The 23,880-nt window shown below is 34.9% G+C and overlaps 1 protein-coding gene across 3 annotated transcripts in view; it reads right to left on the bottom strand.

Moving 5' to 3' along the window:
* C4H1orf21 (chromosome 4 C1orf21 homolog) overlaps nucleotides 1-23,880 on the bottom strand; it is a 275,304-nt gene that overhangs the window by 106,054 nt on the left and 145,370 nt on the right. For all 3 annotated transcript variants that reach the window (XM_003767498.4, XM_031937024.1, XM_031937025.1), the window contains one exon: nucleotides 2,735-2,829. In XM_003767498.4, coding sequence (XP_003767546.1) covers nucleotides 2,735-2,829 — 95 coding nt within the window. The remainder of the gene's footprint in view (nucleotides 1-2,734; nucleotides 2,830-23,880) is intronic.

The raw sequence follows: 23,880 nt of genomic DNA, 5'->3' as shown, positions 1-23,880 counted from the left end.
CCCTCCTTCCCTCCTTCCTTCCTCCCTCCTTCCTTCCTTCCTTCCTTCCTTCTTCCCTTCCTTCCTTCCTTCCTTCCTTCCCTTCCTCCTTCCTTCCTCCTCCTCCCTCCTTCCCTCCCTCCTCCTCCTTCCTTCCTTCCTTCCTTCCTTCCTTCCTTCCTTCCTTCCTTCCTTCTCTTCCTTCCTCTCCTTCCTTCCTTCCTTCCTTCCTTCCTTCTTCCTTCCTTCCTTCCTTCCTTCCTTCCTTCCTTCCTTCTTCCTTCCTTCCTTCCTTCCTTCCTTCCTTCCTTCCTTCCTTCCTTCCTTCCCTTCTTCCCTCTCTCTCTCCCTTCCTTCTTTTCTTCCTTCTGAATTTGAACAAAATTACTGAGAGATCATATTTATGTAGAACTTTTAAATTTGGCTCAGAAGTGTCTGATCCTAATATTTCTATATTACTAATGAATAAAGTAAAGCTCAGATAGAATAAGGGACTAATCTAGAATCACACAGCCAGTGTAAATGCTGATGGTTCCTGAATTAGTTAATTCTGCTAATTACTACAGCCTTTAAAAAAGCCAAAGACACACACCTGCGCTTACAGCAGAAACAAATGCTGACTGTTAGAGCAGATGCTGACTGAAGAAAAAGTGACATCGGCAATACATCTTGTATCTATAGAGAGGGAAAAAGCTGTGTCACAAGAGAAAACTGCTCTTAAAGGGGGCACCACAAGCAAAAAGTTGCAGACTAGAACCAATGCACATGTGTATTTACATGCTGAAGAATTCAATTTGTAACTCCAGAGGACACAGCCACACTTGGAAAAGGGCAAAATGTTATTTATTCTGCAAGATAAGGCAAAGAGAGGACTCCTGAAATTTCAGTTATTCAAACCTTCTGCATTATCAATTTGAATGAAAAGGGACCATGTACAATTACTGAATCACTAAATATTTCTTAATTCCTGGCTGTGTGTCTGGCACTTTGCTAGGGATATAAAGAAAAAGCAAAAACAGTCCCCCAGTCCTCCAGGAGTTTACAATCTAATGGAGGAAGATAACATATATATGAAACACATATTCTGAGTCAATGGAAGGTAGCCTCAGAAGTTTAAGTACTAAGTACTAACAAAGCATGAACATTTAAAATACTACCAAGCCATATACATTCTGTTAAAATGTAGTCTTTGAAAATTCTCCTCACTGGATCAGTTAATTTAATTACTGAGATTTAATTACTGAGATTAATCACTGAGATTTAACTGTTGTGCTAAAGAAACAACTTCTTATACAGCCAGATCAAGTTTTCTGGCAACTGCATTTCTGATCATTCAAAATATTTTTAATCCTTTCAAAATCATCCAGACTATTCAGTATCTGAAATGGAAGCATTTCAAGTTATAAAATGTACTCAATTTAGGCTCCACTTAAAATGAAATTATTAAGTTCATCAGAGTATTGCAGATGCAATAGGTTTCAGACCTCAAGAGTTCTTGAACATTCTTCCATATTCTTTAGAATATGGAATATGGAATAGAATATGGATATATATATATCTGGATATATCCAGAATAATGGAATATGGAATAGAATATGGAATAGAATATGGAATTCTTCCATATTCTTTATATATATATATATATATATATATATATATATATATATATAATAGGAAAAAATCCCTTTAAAATAAATGGGCAGATTTTATGATACTGAAAATTTCTTCAAATAATATTTATTAAAGTATAAAGTTCAACAAATATCCAATTTAAAAACCAAGTGAAAAAATCTATATTTACAATTAAGATAACTTATTGATGGAATTCCTAAGCATCAGTTAACATTGTGTTTGATATAGATAGAATTTTGAGAGCTCTACAACCTTTTTTTTGTATAAAGAAATAACATTACAGCTTTATAGTATTTACTTATTCCCTTCTTCTTCAGTGGGGTAGGTAAGTGGTCTAGTGGATCAGGGACTAGGCTTAAAGACCCATCTTCATGAGTTCAAATCTGGTCTCAGATACTTACTAGCTGTATGACCTTGGGCAAGTCAATTTAACCTTGTCTGCCTCAGTGTCCCCATCTGTACAATGAACAGGAAAAGCAAATGGCAAACCATTCTAGTATCTTTGCCAAGAAAAACCCAAATGGGATCATGAAGAATTAGACAAAACTGAAACATCTCAACAATTCTCCAAGCTCATAGAGGGCAGGGATAGTCTGGTTTTGTTTTTGTATGTATAGTGCCTGAATATAGTAGGTATCTAATAAATGCTTACTGAATGAAATTGATAATTACATTTATTTCTCCCGTTATTCTCAATACTCATATACTAGTTTGACAAACCTGTCTTCAGAAATACAGATCTAAAGATCAGAAAGATCTAAAAACAATTTTTTTTTATTTTGTAAGGGATCTAAAAGTAACTTCCTTCAACAAGACTACATGCAGAGAATATAAAAGTTATCACTCTTTATCCTGACCTGAATAAAAAGTTAAAAGGGGGTGAATATAAAAACATACAATATTCAACATTGAAGCATTCTTTCTTAACAAGATCAAGTAAGGTCTTATTCAGAGGCAAACAGGATACTGGAATAATTTTGCAGGCTTCCAGGCAAACTATAAATAGCTACAGCAATTTCAAGAAATCCTGTTTCAATGTGTATATTATTATTTGAACATAGTGCAGATTTTATCACAATGGTATCACCCCAATTCCCTGAAATAGGAGAATCTTATTTTTTACCAAGTTTTCTTGGTTCCTGGCTGCTATTGTCTGTTCATCTTCTGCCCCATTTTTCATGTATTTGACCTCTTCCACAGGTTTGATCCTATACTCATCTGAGGAAGAAAAAAAGGAAAACACATTTTAGACAGTTAAACAAGGGAAGAAAAAATGACACCCTGAAAAGTATAATGATATTAGCTCCTTTCTGCCCCGCCCCCTCCTTTGTCCAAAGTGTATCGAAATCAATCTGGATAAAAGTCTGTGAGACCTGGATCTCTTTTTCTGGGAGACTTCCTCTACTATTTACTGGAAAATGCTCAGTATCTTAAAAACATTTATAAAAGTTTCATTGTCTAGCACTTTCCCAGATACAGCAAGAGGTGATAGAAGTAAAAGCACTTTTTTTCCTTTGTACAAACGCTATTAAGTCTACAACTCACAGCATAGCATATAATGGAAAACTGAGGTAATGAAAAGAAACTGCTTTATATTTGGAAGGGGTAAAAATATAAGCATGATCCTGGGGCAATAATCTTCAAGTCTGCATTCATTGTTTCTCCTTTTTTTAAAAAAAAAAACAATTAAAGCAATGCCAGGTGGACACTGATTACTGAAGGTCTAATCCAAAATGATTTGATCATCTTGGAATTTGAACTCAACATCTTAGTCCAACTGAACTCAAAATGCTTGAAAGATTATTTTAAAGTACACAGTTTATCTTAACCTCCAGGTGAACTGTGTGAGTATACACATGTAGGATGTGCGATAGGTACTATATAATCCCTGCTTGGGAGATGTAAAACTAACACCCTAAAGCAAAAACAATTTGTCCAAGGTCAGTGAAAATGACAGTTCCTACAAAGGAACCTAGTGCTCTCATCTTGCCATTCAATGCTATCATAATATTCTAATATTAATGCTGCAGTCACTAAACCACAGTGCTTACTCATGAAAACAAATACGATCTCTCTCTGTCTCTGTTTGTCCGTCTGTCTGTCTCTCTCTCTCTCACACACACACGTCCGTACATATACACACAGAAGAAAAGCCCATTGAGCCCTATTTCCTCTCCAGTCAAGCGTCTGCTTCAAGAGAATTTTCTCTATCACTTCTAGCTATGGCTTCACTCCTTGTTCATTTTAATTCCCTTCCTGTTTGGTCTTCAGTTTTATAGAGACCAGAAGATAGCAAAAACTGAGATGCCGCCGGACAGTTGCTCCCTTTATCTAACTAAATCATTAGCCTAATATATTAACTAGAATATATTAAAAGTTGTTGAATAGAAAAGATAATGAAGACAGAGTGATGGTGATAATAATAGCACTACCACTCAAGGACAACTATCTTCCAGTTATGGACTATACAACAAAGGGAGATCTTACTTCATAATTGAAAAAGTCACCAATCATTTTTGAGTCATCTGTGATTAAAGTTTGTTTGTGACATTTCTTTAAAATGTTTTCTTGATGCTTCTCTTTATATCTATTGTGTCTGTATGTTCTTCCTCAATCCTTGTGCATGACACCCATCTATTTAGATTTTTCTTGGTATTTTAAAAATTCAATAATATTTTATTTTTCCATTCACTTTTGTAAGATTCTGAAATCCAATTGTTTTTTCTCCCTCCTTCCCTTACTTCCTTGCTCCTTAAGACAGCAAGCAATCTGAAATAGGTTACATGTACAATCATTTGAAACATATTTCCATACTAGTCATATTTTGTGAAAGAAAATCAGAACAAAAGGAAAAAAAACATGAGAAGGAAAAAGCATATAAAATAAAGGTGCAAAAATTATGCTTTGTTCCTCTCATTCACTCTCCATAGTTTTCTCTCTGGATGCAGAGTAGTCTTTCCTTTGTAATAAAGAAAAAATAGTTAAGCAAAACCAACTAATCAACACAGCGATTATTCACAATGTTCAATATGTAACATTTCCCATTTAAAGCCCTCCTCTCCTCTTCTGAAAGAGTTCGATTTCCTTATGTTTTCTCTGGGTTCAAAGTTATATGACTTACTTCTAATGCTGCCTCAGTGTCCTTAAGTAGGAGTTTTTTCTTTTCCTATCTCATCAAAATGGTATTTTTAAAAACCAATATATGTGATTTTCTGAAAAAAAATGAATGCCTAAATCATTTATAAAATAATTATCCACAGATATTAATAAAAAAATCCACATTGGTATCCAAGAGGCCTAAGCAAATGTCTTATTTTTCTTTATACCATTCATTACTCAATTAGAATAATAACATCTATCTAAGGTACTCATTGTCTCTGCTGTATTCCTTTTCCTTCTTTCTTCAGAGGAGAAGAGAACAAAATTAAGTTGACCAGTATTAGATATAATTAGTGAATGCTGCCAGACAGGTAGTATAAAATTATATCATCTAAGCTATAAAGCTACCACAAAAAGTGATTTTTAAAATATATAATTTAAATGTAATGTATATTTGCCATGAAATGTCATATATTTTCATAATAAAATGACTAAATTGTCTACATCTTTTGAACCAGAGGTTCCATTACTATATTTATATCTCAGAAGTTAATAATAAATAAAAAAGAAATCCTTTTATACATCAAACTATTTGTAATAGCACTTTTTGTGATCTCAAAGAATTGGAAACAAAGCAGATGTATATCAATTAGGGAATGGCTAAACAAATTGTGGTTAATGAATATAATAGAATATGACTGTGCTGAAAGAAATTATGAATATGATAAATACAGTGAAGCATGAAATGATGCATAGTGAAGTAAGCAGAGCACATAGTGACTATAATACAACTACACACAAAAAAAGTAAAAGGTGAATGTCACATTATAAAGAATAGGTATCTCTCAAAAGTAAGAGATAGAAGAAAATATCCCTTTGCAGAGAGGTGGGAGGGTCACAGGATTGTATATTTAAAAACTTTTTTTGTGTACTGATCAATTGTGTCAATTTTCCCCCTTATCTTAAAGGGAAGGGGGTCTTAAAATACAATTTGTTGTATGAGATAACTCTCTGAAAGGGGAGGGAGAAGGGAAGAAATATTGAGGGAAATTTTAATGATGTTAAAAAAACCCCAAAAGCCATAAAAAAACTTATTTTTTAAGAGAAATATATCTACATTCTGTACTTTTATTTCCTATACAAAATATGAAAAACTAAAGCAAAATTAATAAAAATGTGATGTGAATTTAGACAAGAACAAATCACTTAGAGGAAGAAAGAGTAAAATATTCACAGGTTTAAAAGCCTTATTTCGAATGTGGTCCTGTGGGTTTGATAATGAAGATAATTACACATTATTAGGAAACATGACTAAAGATAGGCTAGGTCTCATTTCTTATTCATAGATAAAAGACATGAAAAAATGGGAAATATCTGCCATTATGACATGGATATATACATGTATGCATGTATTTACATATATGTATGTGTATGTATACATATACATGCTCATACATTCATATATGGTAAGGTAAAGTGTGATTTAAAATGTCAAAAACTGACACTAGTTATTAAATTAATTATAAACAACAAACCAGATGGTCATGAAGAACAAAATTATAGCATAAACAATAAAATGTTATAAATAAAATTATGTTTCTCTCACCAAAGAATTAGAATTCTTTGTCATTGAGGATTTCAAGTCACCAAAGAGAAAAAGGCACATATTCTTGATTAGGGGCATAAGATTAAAAACTCCTGAACAAAGTTTTCAGAAAGGATCTGTTTATTTCATCAAAGTAAAAGAAAAAATTCCTCTCAGTTTTTTTTTTTCAGTGTATCTATTTAGTCCCTGAAGGCATACAATCAATTTTCAGTAGTTTTCCTAATAAATTTAAACAAATGCTGACTATTGATTTAAACAATCTTCCTTTAATAAATAAGGACTTACAAAATGCTTTAAGGTTGACAAAATATTTTTATATACATTAGCTCATTTGATCCTCACAATTTCTCTGGGAGGTAGGTGCTATATTATTCTCATTTTACAGATAAAGAAACTGAGGCAGGCAGTGGTTAAGTGGCTTGCTAGTAAACGTCTGAGGTTGGTTTTATATTCAGATCTTCCTGACTTCATGCTCAATGCATTGTCTACTAACCCATCCTAAATCTCTGCCAATTTAAAATGAAAAGGCAGTATTATAGTGTCATTAACAAATGCAGAAGGCAACTTAGAAGGATCACTCTCAAACTGGACACAAAATTTAAAAACAAACAAAAAAAACCAAAAAACAAAAAACAAAGAACTCAGACAATTGCCAGCAGGCTTAGCATTATTACTTGCACAACACACCGCTCGAAATCTGTCATAGTGTAAAATGGAGGTCTCTAGATAAAACAATAATTTGGGCAAAGCAAATAGTTTAAAACGTTCTGTTAAAATTCTTGAAGGCCAACATCATGAATGAAGATGTCCATCTGGAAGCCGCTAACTCATCAACAAATGTGTCACTCCATTTCCATATTGACTTAACCAAGAGAAAAAGCACTCATTAAGAGCTTCTATGGCGAAGCATGAGAGCATTTCAGTTTTTAACAGTCAAACAGTAACTGCAGAAATCTTGTTTTTCTTTTGTTTAAACCACAGAGGGATTAATTTGGGATATCCTTTATTGGTGGCACAGTGAAAGCAATTAGAACAACCAATGTTACATGCAAATTATTCTTTGGCATTGGGACAATGCTCTAATTTGATTACAAAGAAAAGAGAAAGGAAGTGTAATCCTTATTATATAACTGTGCGAAAACACACACACACACACACAAAATGCCTGTTTATAATTTTTCTTTTCTTCCTGTTGATCCTATCTGGTAGCTTACTTAAGTGAAGAACATTAGGTAGGGTGACTCCCTAGACTGAGCACGCTTCCCCTTCCCTCCACATTAACAGTGACAGGTTGTTCTAGTCAAAATAGATTTTGGATAAAGTTGGTCCTTTTCTAATATTTTTAGCGTGGTAGGTAGGAGGATGCATGGGAGGGCAGAGGATTGATATGGTTGAGAGCTCTATCACATTGATATCAGAAACCGTTTTTCCCCAACCCAGTGTCTGGTTTTTCTGCATCTCATATTTACACTTCAAAATGTTTTCAGTTGCAGTCACAAGGTATTTCTGCTCTGAGCCATCATTTCTACACTCAGCTTGTAGACTTGCAGTAAAAAGAGAAAAGTAAACCAAGCAAACTCAAAAAAAATTCTCCACCCCCCTCAACAAACCATGAACCTTTTGTCTGAAATATTGGCATTTTTAGAACATCAGGCCGAGCTCCCTTGCCTTTGGGCACTTAAGTTACCCTCCTTAATACTTTAGCTCTCACAGAAAAGATATTGTCATTATTGCTAATAAAGTGGTGAGGAGGCATAGAGGGAAACAAAAACTCCAGACTTCTCTATACAAAACTGATTAAAGCACTACTTGAATGAGGGCTTGGCATTCTTCAGTAAAGTTATGCTTATCATTATTAATAAAAAGATGAAGAAATTTTCAGGTTAAAAGGACTCTACTTTTAGACAGGGAGAATTCTTAGAAAGGTCTTATTTAAAAACATACCAATGAGGGAAAGAAGAACCTTAAAAAAGAGATTTGATTCCAATGTTCTGCTCTCTCCACACTCAGGCAGATATGAGTTTTTTTTTTTTTAAAATAAAAATAATTGATAGATTTGCAGATTTTTCAGTCTGTCTTATGATCAAAGGTAACATGTGAGGCAATGTAGTACAACAGAAATAACAGTGGCTCTGGTGTCAGAAAACCTGAATCTCCATTTCTCTTTCATCCTTTCACCACCTTTAGCCTCAGTTTCCCCAGCTATAAAAGTTAGGGGATTGAAGGCAATAGCTTTTGAGGTCCCTTCCTGTTCATATGCATATATATATATATATATATATATATATATATATATATGAGTCAAGGTGTGACATCTTGTAGAGATGGTCCTTGGTTTCATAAAAATAGGCTTCTTGATTTGTTTCATAGGTCAATACAAATTGTAGTATATATCACTGAATCTGAAGGATGTTATTTTTGATAGGAGATGAAAAACCAGCACTGGAACTCTCTCAACGAATATCTATATTTATGACTTAGTAGATAAATCCTACAAACTTGCTTGAGGCAGAACTGAACTGCCCAGAATCATGTAGTTCATAAATGTAAGAAATGTAAATCCAGGTCTTCCAGATTTCAAGTCCAGCATCTAATTTCTCTCTCTATACCACTTCTTTTGGATATCATAATTTAACTCCTAAAAATATTACTAATCATTTTTATTCATATGTTTTAAAAACCTAGAAAAACAAACAAAAAACCTTACAAGAGTAATTCTTGGTAGGCCATTTACTTAATTTTTGCCTCCCCCCCACCCACAGGTAGTAAAATAAAAATTAGCTAAATTAACTTAACATCCATTGAACAACTGGGGTGTAGACCTTTAGGCAAGAATACTCCACCTTCTTTTGAAGGAAGTTGAAGGGACAGATAGATCAAAATGAATATGAAGTTAATGACAATGTTCCTCATTCAAAGCCAAATATCCAGGAAAGTTGCTGCAGTGGCATATGTCAGTTGAGAATACAGCAGTAAGCAACAGTAGGAATGGAGAGCAGTTATTCTGCCTTCTTTGAAGTATTCTCTAGCTGCTCTTATAAAAAGTTTCTTTCCTTTAATATTTTATGATCAGAATTTTCCAAGTAATTTGTGTATAAGGCTGAAAAATATCCTGATTTTTCAAGATACCAGGTGGTTACTTCAAGCCTAGATATGTGGAAGTCCCATCCTCATCTTTAAATTTTTGGTCCCCAGAGGAAACAAAAATAAATGATACATTTGTGCTAAGGTGTCCCTAAGGCAAGGGTTACATTTAAAAGTGAAATATGGATGGCTCCTTATGGAAACTAATATACACAAGGAGTTGCTAAGTGATTATCAAAACTGACATCTTCAATCAGCATTGATTGAAACCAGAGGTGAACAGACAATCGCAGCTTCCTCTGTTTTTTTTTTTTTTTTTTACTCAATTACTGCCATTATCCAAAACTTCCAATTCGTAGTTGAGTTAGCACAAAGAACAGTGAATTGGCCAGAGCCCAACACAAACCAGACAGAAATGTTTCCCCAGGAAAAAGGGCAATGCTTGCACTAGGGACAGTGGCTATGGAAGGAAATTCCCTTATAATTAAATGAGAGGGGGTAGTTAGTGACTCTTTGTCACTTTAATTTAAAAGGCCAAAAGTATCACTTTCATTAAAACAGATTGCTTCTCCTTTTGGATATTCCACCCATAAGAGTGGCTGTGAATTATACACTATATACTCCAAAGTGTTCAATCCAGGAATTCCCTGGGAGCTGTATTTTGACTGGTCCTTTGGTGTAGTGGATCTGATTTTGAATTCTAGATATAAAACTACAATTAGGAATTCTGCTACATGGGAGCCACACACACAAAAAGTGTCTTCAAATCAAGCCACCAAGATTCTGTTGCTGAAAGAATAACCAGGGCATGGCTAGACCGGGGAGGAAGTTCTAGGGAATGGCCAGAGGGAGGGACAATTACTGAATTCAGTAGCTTCTCAATTTAATTAATTATTCTTGCTTAACTGTTTCTGCTTGATGTAGTATATCATAAGGAATATTTCTGTACTCTTAAGCAAAGCCCAGGTTGCCCTTTTCTAATGATAGATCTTCCCAATTTTGCTAACTTTTTTTTTTAAGCTGTATGACTTTGGGTTTAATAATTTATTCTGTGGGTCTCAGTTTCATCATTTATAAACTGATAGGACTGGACCCAATGATGTCTAAATTTCCTTCCAGTTCCAGCTGCTGCAAGTGAGCTTTGGTATACTTATTGTTGTTGCTATTTGTTTCTTGTTTTCTACACAAGTTCAAAGACATCCGCCTCACTCTTACAGGATCATCAAAGTCCAGTGGCAGGACAAAAGTCAGGAAGACTAGAGATGGCCAAGATCTAGCTTCTAGATATCTGACCAACTCTAAGTGTTTCACAGCACCTGCTTCAGCTGCCTTCATGGTAGCTGGAACAAACTGTTCTCAATTGCCCATTCTGTGGGGAAAGTCTTCACTTTCCACCTTGGGATAGACATTCCACCTCTAACTCTGCTATAGGTTTTGGGTCTGTTGGTTACTCTCAATCTGGATCAGCTCAGTGTCTAAGAAAGTTTACCAGGGTGTGCATGTTACAGCTTCTTGGAGCCACAGATGAGAGTTAAAAGTCAGACACCGAAGGTAGGTGAGCAGCCCTGAAAAGGAGTCAGTAAGCCCTCAAAACAGAAATGCTAGTCCTCCATGAACACCCCATTTTATGCAAGTATAGAAGTAGAAGTAAGAGGCAGGTAGAAGGTACAGGGAAGGCCCTGAGTGAGGAGATCATAAACTCAAACGTGAAAGGTTGCTAAGGGTCATTTAGTTTAACCCCATCATTTTACATCTGAAGAAATTGAGGCTTTCCACCCTCTTTTTAATGGATTAATTAATGAATAAAAATAATTTATTCTTTATCTTCAAGGAATTCAAATATGGAAGGTTTCAATGGAAACTCCAAAAAGTTTCATGGTTTTTATAGTGTGGTAGCAAAGCAGATGTTAATGCCTTGATTCTTCTTTAATGTCATTTTTGCTGAAAAAATTATGTCAGTTTCTAGTCCTAAGGGCTTTGATGATACAAATTTCTTTTCTGGGTCTTCAGCAGTTGTAGTGGTAGCATCTGCAGGAGCAACAGACAGACCATATTTCTGGTGGCTAATGGTACTAGGCTGAAAGCATTGTAATTCTCAGGTCTTATGGGCTCCTATAAGGGTCTGAGGAGAGATGGAGATCAAGGGAGTGATGGTGGTTTGACTTGCCTGATACTTCCTTGTAAATTCTCTCTAAAATGCAGTATTCTCTGTTGAGGTTTTCTTGGGGTTTCTGGGAGCAGCCTTCATTTCAGTTCAGTAATCACCACATGTGCAGCCAGGTGTTAAGGTCCAAATCCTTTATTGTCTCCTTCAAAGTCTTATCTCCTTCACTTGGGGCTTGGATAGTTTTCTGGGGGCCTTCCGGATCTTGGTTTCAGTGGAGAAGTGAAAAAGGAGAGCCAAAGTGGTGTGAAATGGGATGCATCTGTCTGAGTCCAAAGGTTTGTGCTCCAACCTTCAGCCTCCAGCTTTCTGTCTGCTTGTCTCTGAATCTCTCTGGCTGAATCTTCTAGTTTATATGCTCCACACTGAGTACAAACCAATCATTATATCACCAGGAAACGTTATTTGTTGTAGGATTAAATTAATGCTAAACTAGATTTAACCATTGTCTCCTCAATTCCACTTAGTACCTTGTTTCAAGTTCTGGTCCATAACATCTTGTAGGATTTAAATCAATCCTAGTGAACCATAATAAATTAGACAACTATTGTCTCTCTATCAATTACACTGACTCAGTACCTTGTAAAATTCTTTATTTCAAGTTCAGAGTTCTGGCCCATAACACTTCCCCTCAAGCACCTTGCTCCTTGACTAAGCTGGCTTATCTTCCTGGGCAATTAGTGGGTATGAGTGGCCTTTTCTCTCACAGGGTTGCTTTTCCAGATGATGTCTGTGAAGGCTGCCAAGTAGCTGATATGAGAGTCATGAAACTTCTTTTTTTTTCATTTTTCATTTTTTTAAATTTAATAGCCTTTTATTTACAAGTTATATGTATGGGTAACTTTACAGCATTGACAATTTCCAAACCTCTTGGTTCCACTTTTTCCCCTCTTCCCCCCACCCCCTCCCCGAGATGGCAGGATTACCAGTAGATGTTAAATATATTAAAATATAAATTAGATACGCAATAAGTATACATGACCAAACCGTTATTTTCTGTACAAAAAGAATCAGACTCTGAAATATTGTACAATTAGCTTGTGAAGGAAATCAAAAATGCAGGTGGGCAAAAATATAGGGATTGGGAATTCAATATAATGGTTTTTAGTCATCTCCCAGAGTTCTTTCGCTGGCCATAGCTGGTTCAGTTCATTACTGCCCCATTGGAAATGATTTGGTTGATCTCATTGCTGAGGATGGCCTAGTCCATCAGAACTGGTCATCATATAGTATTGTTGTTGAAGTATATAATGATCTCTTGGCCCTGCTCGTTTCATTCAGCATCAGTTCGTGTAAGTCTCTCCAGGCCTTTCTGAAATCATCCTGTTGGTCATTTCTTACAGAACAATAATATTCCATAATATTCATATACCACAATTTATTCAGCCATTCTCCAACTGATGGACATCCACTCAGTTTCCAGTTTCTAGCCACTATAAAGAGGGCTGCCACAAACATTCGTGCACATACAGGTCCCTTTCCCTTCTTTAAGTCATGAAATTTCTATGCAAATGTACCTTTAAGTTTAGTTAGGATAATATATAAATTTATACTAAGAATACCAAATGAATATGTTTAAACTATAGCTTACTTTCACAGTAGCACTTTCCAAACACTATCCTAAGATAAAAACTGAAAAGTTGTTGGCACAAACCAAATCAATACAGCTAGAATAAGAAGGGAAATGTGTATTGTAAAAAAAAAAATCCATATACCAAGTAATTCTGATAAGGTCCTGATATGCAAATACACAGGGATTTATGTGAATATTGAAAACTAAGAGCTATTCCCCCACAAACGAGTGGCTAAAAGCTACCAAAAGCATTGGATACTAACAACTATATGAAATACTATTCCAAATCACCAATAAGAGAAATCTAAATTGAACTAATTGAGATTTACCCTCATATCCAGCAAAATGACTAAGATTAACAAAAATAGAAACAGTTAATGTTAGAAGGGCTAATGAAACAGGCATCTAATTAATGTACTATTGGCAAAACTGTGAAATGGCCCAATTATTCTGGAAAACAATTTGGAATGTTGTTGTTTTTAAGTGACGAAATATCCATGCTATTTAACCCAGAAGTATATCCTTGTCAGAGACAAATAAATGTCCCAACCATATATAAATACCAAAATACAGTTAGCAGCATTTTTGTGGTAGAAAGAAAATAAAATCAAAGTAAACTAGGAAATGGATAAATGAATTGTAATACATAAATGTAAATAGAATATCACTGGACCATGAGAAATGATAAATATGAAGAATTCAGAGAAGCTTGGGTAGACATGAAATGATGCAGAACAGAATCAGAAAAACAGTATACCCAATGATTACATCAATGTAAATAGAAAGAGCAACAAAACATAAACCAAGTTTTGTGTAATTATAACAATTTATCTTGTTTTTGTGGAAGAGTCAAGAAAACAAAATTCTACCTACTGAAGAGGTGGGTGATTATATGTGTGCAATGTTGCATATGCTATCAATCAAGGTAAATGTTTTGCTGGGTTCCCTCAACCCCCATTAAAAAAAATCTTTATTACAAAGCAAAGAAAGGCTTGCTGAGGAGTGGTATATTCAGAATGGACAAGATATAAAAAGAACAATTAACAAAACAAAACATGTAAAAACAATTTTTTAAAAAGCACATTCCTCACAACAATCCTTGTAGTGTGATTGTAGTGTGGGAATTATTTACCTCTTATAGATAAGGAAACTGAAGCTCAAGGATGAGTAAATGTCTTATTATGATTAGTAAATGGAACAAGTTAAATAAAAAATAGTTACATAAATCTAAATAATCCAGAGTATTCACAAAGAAGCAGTAAAATGAAGGTGGCTTATCTCATAATTAGCACAAAAACTCTCTGTTGGTGAAACAAAAGCCATCTATAGTCCAATTGCCCTTGTCAACAACAACAACAACAAAAAAATTGTTTTAAATCCTAAGGGCAATTTTTCTATTTTCACACAATGGATTCATTTTTACTAAATCAACAGTGCCAGAGAATAAACCCAAGAGCACTGGAAGTTCAGCTTAACTACAGTAATGAAAAGGAGAGAGCATTATGTGGAGAAATATTTCCATTCTCAATTATATCAACCAGCTTACTCCTCTAAACTCTGCTGATATACATCCAGACGGTCCTACTCTGGTAAAATTTATTGCTATCCCACTCATACTTTTCACCCATTTGGAAATTTGGGAACTTGGCAAAAGTAAAAACTTACTTATCTTGGCTTTGGTTAATATTAAAATTCACAGTATTTTCTATTGAGTAAAACTATCAAGGTGTGATTCTATCTCACAGGAAAGAAAATAAGTAGTCTTTTTTGTAGTACAAAATTTAAGTCAGCTGTTTGGAATTTGGAAGATACCTCCTAATAAAATTCATCCTGTACAATGATAATAAGATTGCCAATCAAGGCTCATTTTAATCCAAGAACTATAGAATCAATGATTCTATGGACTCAATAGAATATAAGTACCTTCTTGGCAGGGACTGACTGTGTCCTCCCTCCCCTCCTTCCTTCCTTCCTTCCTTCCTTCCTTGCTTCATTCCTTCCTTCCTTCCTTCTTCATTTCCCTAGAACTTATCTCAGCATGTTACACATAGCAAATGATTTAATAAATGCTCCTTGGATTAAATTACTGAATTAACTTCTGGGTCCTAAGAATGGGTAGTCATATTACTTAGGAAGGGAAGAGACATAGAGGAATAGAGACCATGGTGTACCAATTGGGGAAAACAAAAACAGAACTGGAAGTTATAAAACTTGGATCCTAGTCACAGATTTTCTTTCCACTGATCAGTTTCATGATCTTGGATAAATAACTTCACCCCTCTAGGGTGAATGAGGGGCTGTATTTAGTGATTTCTAAGGTCCTTTCAAATTAAAATTATTTCATTTTAAATGTTTTACCCCTCTGTCCTTGTTGTCACTAGCTCAGCTCTTAAGAGATAATTTTCTGGAAATATACAGTTTAGTTATCACATCTTTCCAAATACAACTTGTATCCCTTTCTCAAGATCCCAAGATGGTGCTTCTGAATGATCCTTCATCGCGGCATCCATGCTAGGTTAAACCCCTAAGTAAATGTTCCATGCTCCAAAATGATTTATTTTTCCTTGTTCCCACTCCAAAAAAATTAAAAAAAACTTAATATGTTAGGTACAGTTCATCTTAGCTGAGTATAAAAAATAGAAAACATACTGATTAACTGAATCAATATTAGATAAATGATACTTTATTCTCCTTGGGCCAAGAGGTATGTGTATTATGTGTGTACATGTATGTGTACATACACCTACACACAAATATGTATTTGTTGTTTAAAAATCAAAGTAAATCAATGCATGGTTATATTATAATAAACTAAAGAAAAACAATTAGACAGTCAACCAAGTTTATGATGGAGGCAGATGAGAAATTATTTCTCGGCACAGGAGCTATGACTAGGTATAATTGACAAGTCTGCTCTGGGGTCGACTTTATGGAATCTCAGAAGTAGGAAAAAACCTTGCTGCTATTTATTCCAGTCCATTTCTAAACAAGACTACCTTCTACAACTTATCAGAGCCAGCTTTTGTTTGCATACATCTAATCAAGAGGCATCCTGTTCCGCCTTTGAATAATTCTGTTGAAATTCTCCCTTAAATTTTCCCTAAAAAAGCTTCCAACTCTCCCCAGAGAAGGCAGTGGAAGAGGGAAGGATGGTGATGATATGCTGATAAGTCATTTAATCTCCCTAGATCTCAGTTTCTTCATCTATAACATAAGGGAGTTGGACTAGAGGACCTTTGAGGTCAGTTCTAACTCTAAATCTATGATCTTACAGTTGAAAGGGTTATTTATAAGTCTAGGACTGCTTGTACTAGAATGGAGTCCACTGCAAGGTCATGGTTCTTGAGAGTCCATAATTTAGCCAACTTATAGGTCAGATGGCATAATGTTCTTACTTGGCTTGCAGGGTATACCCACCCTGTGGTTGAACCCTAAAGGAACTGCTCCTGCATGGTTAAAAAGTACAGTTTATTTCATTGCAAACCTTTCCATTATGCCTTCTCCTCCTATTGGATTAAGAAAAAGACACTTCAGTTAGAAAGATTGCTTGAGGGCCCCACCTTCCACAAAGAGCTTCTCTGTTCCATTCCTCCCAGAGAACCCTGGCATGACCTTGCTATTTGCCATCCAAGTGGTCATTTGGGTTAGCCCCATTTTGAACCTAATTGCTTGGGGCAGCAGCAGGATGGTGCTGGAATGGTTAAATGAAAAGCTACAAGTGTTAAAGTCCTGCTGACCTCCAGGATGGGGGAAGTGCTGACCCACCCCACTGATCACCTCTCCAGACCTGAGTTGGCACAGCACCAGGGAGGTGGGCAAGAAAAACAAAGGCCTCTTTAGTTCATCTAACCCTTGCCTCCTTAACGAACTAAAACTCTGTTCCAAAAGACATGAAAGATATACACAACACAAGTTTCAGTCTTCTTGAGATAAGTCAAAAAAGGGGTCTTTATAAACTATGAGCTGCTTATTTAGGAATGGCTTCCTGCCCAAAGCTGGTCTCCCAATAATGATATAATGGAAACCACCAACTCACCATACAGATAACTGGACTGGCTGTTCATCAGGAAAACCTTTTAATCTGATCGATCTTCTTCACAAACTAATGACAAAGGTAAAGGACTTTATATGCAATTCCCTGAATCTTCCTACCCCCTGACAATACTTATTGTCTCTTCAATCCCACAAGTGATTTAGTTACTTTTTTAGTCACAGTTATTATAATTAATTAAAATTAAAAGATAAATTCAGGTCCTGGGCTTTCCAAATATTATTTGTGCCTATTGAAAATATTTTATCCTATCCTTCCCCCACACTGCATAGGTTTTTTTTTGGGGGGGGGAGAAGGAGAACCAAAAACTAACCCTACATAATGGAATATTATTTTCCAGTAAGGAATGATAAAATATGAGGCATTTGGAAAAAAACATCAATTGATGTTGAAAAAAATTAAATAATGTAATGCTGGAGAAATAGTGCTGCTTTATGATATTTGTGGAAATATGTATAGAAGAATTGCAAATGTTTAACATATCAATTTTGGATCACTTGCTGTCTAGGGGAGGGAATGGGGGGAAAAGAGGGATAAAAATTAGAACACAAGGTTTTGTAAGGGTGAATATTGAAAATTATCCATGTATGTATATTGAAAATAAAAGGCTTTAATTAAAAAAAATAATAATGCTTCTTAGAAATCAGAAAATCCGGGTTTCAATCCTGACCACCATTTACTGCTGGCATGGTCTTGGACAAATAATTTAACCTCAGGACCTGTTTCCTCAATTGAGAAATGCAGGGGATTTGACTAGATGTTCTCAGTTTCCCTACCATTTTAAAATCTTTAAGCCAAACTAATAGAACAAGATACAAAATAATAACAATGTAAAAAAAAGATCAGCCAAGAAAGCCACATTCTGAATAAGTAAAAATCCAAGAACATGTCAAAAAATATACTTCCATTGTTAGAAGTGGATGAAAGGTAACAATGAATCGTGTTTCCTCTCTGACTCAGAACAAAACTCTTATGCACACACAATTCAAGCTCTAGCTTCTTCCCAAGAGGTGCATTCTGTGCATCAAGTGATTATACTGTGAAACAGAGATAACCCTTTTGGTATGACAAAGGCTCAATTTTTTGGGGGGAGGGGGTCTGAACCTGCTTCTGGTTTTTCTCAAATGGATATAGTGTCACTGGCTTAGAAGCCTGCAAGGTAAAGCTTCAAGTTTTGTTTCATGGACATTTTTAGATTCCCTGTTATAACAATATCCACAAAAATAAAAATAAAGGATAGATTTGACCCTCAGGAAAGTGGTAAAGGAAAAAGTGAAATGCTTAGGTTTGAATTAAACCATTATTTTATCTATGTAAGGGAAAGGAAATCTTCCTGTAAACAGACTTGAACTCAAACTGGGCATATTTCAGTATTACACAGTCACTTTAAAACACATAAGCATTTCAACTGAACTATGGGATGAAAACATGATAATTACTACAGACAGCAGCAACTTGGATATAGCTATAGCATCAGCAACATGTGGTAGGTTCTAAAGTAAGTCAATTTTTTTTCTGGTCACTTCATTATCCAATGATACTACATGCCCAGAGATTAATAAATATAACCTTTAAATATTTTATCCTTGACAATTTATTAAGAACTTTACAATGTAATTGTGAGTAATTGGCATTACCCAGTTAACTGCAATCCAAACAGGGTCAGAACTAGAATCTCCCAACACATCAGGACAATCTACAACAAAACCATGTGTAGGGTGCTTTATGCAGAATCAGAAAATATCAACACAAGAAGAGCCTTAAAAGCAAGTAAATCTAATTCCCTCACTATATCAGAGGTAAGGAAAATCAGGACAAGAAAAGTAATGGGATTTGCTTGGCGTGATCAAATTCATGGTATAGTTGGGATCAAAACAACAATTTCCTAAATTTTAGTTCAATATTCTTTACAATGACCCATGATACACAGCAGTAGGTTCAGATTTCTATATTTCCTTCCAAGAATCTCATTGTCTCATCACTTAAAAGCTTCTGCCCATGACTAAAGATAGCTATCTCGTAGCACCTACTAAGAAAACACACACACACACACACACACACACACACACACACACACACACACACACCTCTTTTTCTCTGGTTTATTTATTTGCATGGAAAGAGTTATCTTCTTCCCTTTCTCATACCCTCCTCCTAAGTCCTCAGCACATGTACCCATAGTGGCACTATTTCCAACACAGTACATGAGGTACATGGAACCATCTGTGCATTGACCCAGAGTCATCAGCTTTGGCTACCTTCTACTGATATGCTTCCAAGAGTTCATTATCATGTAAACTACTAAAGAGAAAACTGAGTTCCTCTATGTTCTGTCCCTAATCATCTTCTCTTGAAAGAGAGATGCCAATGTAGGATCCAACATGTTTTTCCTTTCCCCAAAGAAGGTAGAGATAAACCTCTGATGGCAATTTTTTTGGTGATTACTTTATTAAAGCTTTTTATTTTTCAAAACATAAGCATGGACAATTCTTCAACATTAGCCCTTGCAAAACATTGTTCCAATTTTGCCCCCTTCCTCCACAGCCTCCCCTAGATGGCAAGTAGTCCAATATATGTTAAACATGGTAGAAATATATGTTAAATCCAATATATGCATGCATATTTATACAATTATCATGCCACACAAGAAAAAAAGAAAAGTAAAATAAAATGCAAGCAAACAATAACAAAAAGAGTGAAAATGTTATGTTGTGACACACACTCGGTTCCCACAGTCCTCTCTTTGGGTGTAGGTGGCTCTCTTCATCACTGAACAATTGGAACTGGTTTGAATGATTTCATTGTTGAAGAGAGCCGTGTCCATCAGAATTGATCATTGAATAATCTTGCTGTTATTATGTACAATGATCTCCTGGTTCTGCTCATTTTACTTAGCATCAATTCATGTAAGTCTTTCCAAGCCTCTCTGAAATCATTCTGCTGGTCATTTCTTACAGAACAATAATATTCCATAACATTCATATACCACAATTTATTCAGCCATTCTCCAATTGATGGGCATCCACTCAGTTTCCAGTTTCTTGCCACTACAAAGAGGGCTGCCACAAAAATTTTTGCACATGTGGGTTCCTCCCTTTCACCCTTTAAGATCCCTTTGGGATATAAGTTCAATGGACACACTAACTTTTTGAACATAGTTCCAAATTGCTCTCCAGAATGGCTGGAGGCATTCACAATTCCACCAACAATGTATCAGTGTCCCAATTTTCCCACATCCCCTCCAACATTCGTCATTATCTTTTCCTGTCATCTTAGCCATGTGATTGCACTTTTGAAAAACAATGCCATAGTTCTATTGTCTAGAGGGGAAGAGGGTCTTTTCACATTGAGAGAAAAAGTATACATAGCAAGAAGAGTAGATGGGGAAAGTGAGAAATCCTAGAAAGAATGGGGACAGGGCCTTTGGGCTGGTTTGGCAGCTTCCCAATCTTGGACTTGTGAGGATTCAGTTCAATTCAACACACTTTTGCTAAGGCTCTAGTATGTGCCAGGAATAAACTAGACTCTAGAAATCAAAAGGAAAACAAATTAACAATCTAAAAACACCAGTATCTCTCCTATTGTAACATTCCATTAGACTTGGGGGAAAATGTAAAAATACAAAATATATACATAGTAATTGTGGGAGGGGATTAGGATGTCTGTTTTGTCTATTTACTCATAGTAAATTTATGGCACACTAAAAAGTACAAATCAAAATTGTTTTTTCTTTTTACAAATGAATAGCCATTGAATACTTCTGAAGTTGATTTGTCTATAGGTTAAGTTTTATTTTATTTGATTCTAATGTGAAAAAATTTAAAAGCATTTATTCTATCATCTGTTATTTATTCCTGCTTTGCATTGCTAATTATGTCATCTATATCTTTATCCAAAGTCATTGCTGATGTTAAAGAGTGAAAGGCCAAGAACAGATCCCTGGGATAATCTTCTTAAGATCTCCTTCCAAATTAGCATGAAAAACATAAATGACATATCTCTTTTTTTCTGATTATCTAACTAATTTCAAGGTCAACTGTTACTACTGTCTAGCTGACATTTCCACAAGAATATTATGAAAAATATTGTCTAAGCAAATAATAACGTTAATATTCCCTCATCTACCAGTCTAGTAACTCCAACCTTCCCCCCCAAAAAAATTAGATTACACTAATATCATCTATTTTTTACTGAAAGCAATAGCTTTATTTTAAAAAATTTTCTTTAAAAAATATTGAGCTTAACAAAATCAAATAAAATAGGTATTTCTAGATAAGTAAGGGAACAAAAAAGAGGATTGTACATGAAACTGCAAATTTCTATTATATTCAGCTATTTTTCTTTTAAAATATATAGCAAATTCAAAACTGTTTTACTTTTCTTTGATTCTTTTTAGCCTTTCTTCAGTTTTCTTCTGTATTTTTAAAAAATAAATAAGATGCTTCAATATCCTTTTTTGCTTTTTCTTTTGAACTACCTTTTTTTTATTCCTAACCTCTTCTCTCCTCCCATCTCCAAAAAGGAAAGAAAAAAAAAGAAAAACAAACTCCTCATAATAAATATACATAGTAAAGCAAAACATCATCCTATATAGGTTGTGTCCAACATATTCTACATCTTGGATCCATCATCTTTCTCTTGGTAGGCAAAGAAGTATGTTTCATCATCAGTTCTCTGGGATAATGGTTGGCTATTGCAGTGTTCTTAAAGTTATTCTTCTGTATGTTATCATATAAAATGATCTCCTGATTCTACTCACTTTATTCTACATAAGTTCATACTAGTCTGTGCAGGGTTCTCTGAAACTTCTCTTTTCATAATTTCTTACTGCCCAATAATATTCCTTTACATTAATATCCCAATTTATTTAGCATTACCCAAATGATGGGTACCTTTTTAGTTTTCAGTTCTTCAAAGTCTCTGTTTCTAATATTCACTAATGACCCTTTTTGTATTAAGGAGATCATTGATGAAAAGAGGAGAACAGGATAGGCTTTCACAAACAATGTTCTACAGCATATCCTGTATTTACAGTAATACAAATCACTGAAAAGTATAGAGAATACAAGAGGCCACTGTGCTTATAATTTCTTGATTATAAACAAGAAGCATAGTGAAAACATTGTAAAGTAAAATGGAATCTTAAAGGCTGTCCTTCAACAAGGAATGTCATAGAAAGAGATATACAGAGGGGTTAACACAAATGGAAGAGGTTTTCCTGTCATATAATGAGATCCTCCAAATAATCCTGCTTATAAATGGTACTATGCTAATTGTACTAAGTGCCAGAAGCCATAGAAGCTCTAAATAAGCTCTATAATTATTGATAAAATTTCTGTTCTCACTATCCACTATAGGAAAAGCCAAGAGGATGAAAACTTCCTTATTGTCAAGACTTTGTTATGCAGTTGTATAGCCAGTCCATAGAATATGCATTTTCTTTTCTTTAAGGTGTTGGGGAAGAAGGGGAAAATTAAAGATCTATCAGAGATTGTGCTCTGCTGACAAAGCTCTTAAAAGGCCCAGGGTTATTTCGATTTTAATAATAAGATATAGGACTTTAATGAAAAATAGAGACAAAAGGCCCCAAAGCTAAAGACTCAAAAATATATAATCCTTGAATTTTTAATTACAGTTTGCCTCAGTAGTGATATCTACTGGAGACATTAGCCAAAAACAAACAAATAAATAAATAATGAATTAGTTGATTAAGTCTGAGTAGATCTATCCTGTTTGTAAATTAGTGGTTAGTGAAATTGTAGGCTGTGTCCCTATTAGGGGCCATTAATATATCTAAACAGTGTTGTTGAGGTTTCAAAGTATTGATTATTGACAGACATAAATGACTCTTAAATTTAGTCAAGACATATACAACAGTGAGAGCTAAGCACCCAAATCCAGCAGATTTAACAGGGAAAAGAGTCTCCAAGTTTAGTGGACATTTCTTTAGAGTGGTTATACAATTCTACATTTTCTTGAAACTAAATTTTAGTTTAGTCAATTTCTACTAAGCAAGGGACACATCTATATTTGATTAACAACTTTTAATAAGAAAGAGATCAAAATCTTCTGATAAGGAATCTTATCAGATTTCAGAAGGAAAAAATGCAACCTGAACATACTTTATGACAAAAAAGATACTGTTTGTCTACTTCTAAGGGGCAGCTTTTTGTGACTTGACTTTCACTGTAGACCAAAAGACTTCAAAACAAATTTGAGTTTACTATTGGAAACCCTTCCCTACTTCTCCTTTCCATCTCACCCTTTTAGTACTATTCAAGTCCTCCCTTCCTTCACAAACAGAAAAAGTTAATTTCCACCTGAAAAGAATCCCAAAGTTAATTTTTTCCTCTCTCAAGGTACAATGAAGGTTAAGCTTTCAAAGTATAAGCTTAGAAAATTTAAAAAGCCTAAAGAAAACCTTAGCACTTAGTCAAGAAACATTTATTAAGTGCTTATTGTGTGCTAAGGATACAAAGAATGAAAAAAAAAGTCCCTGCCCTTAAGGAAATCGTGTTCTAATGGAGGAAATAATACTGTACATAAAAGATATATACAGTGAAAATTAGAAGGTTTTTTAGGAAAAAAAACAAAACATTTTTCCACAAAGAACTTGTTTTGAGCAAGCAAAGCATTGTGGTCTGGTAGAAAAAGCAAGGAAGAAAGGACCAGGAGACTCAATGTGGCTTGCC

Source organism: Sarcophilus harrisii, chromosome 4 (assembly GCF_902635505.1).
Source record: "Sarcophilus harrisii chromosome 4, mSarHar1.11, whole genome shotgun sequence".
NCBI lineage: Eukaryota > Metazoa > Chordata > Mammalia > Dasyuromorphia > Dasyuridae > Sarcophilus > Sarcophilus harrisii.
The sequence above is the reverse complement of the archived record's forward strand: the minus strand, read 5'-3'. Positions and strand labels throughout refer to the sequence as shown.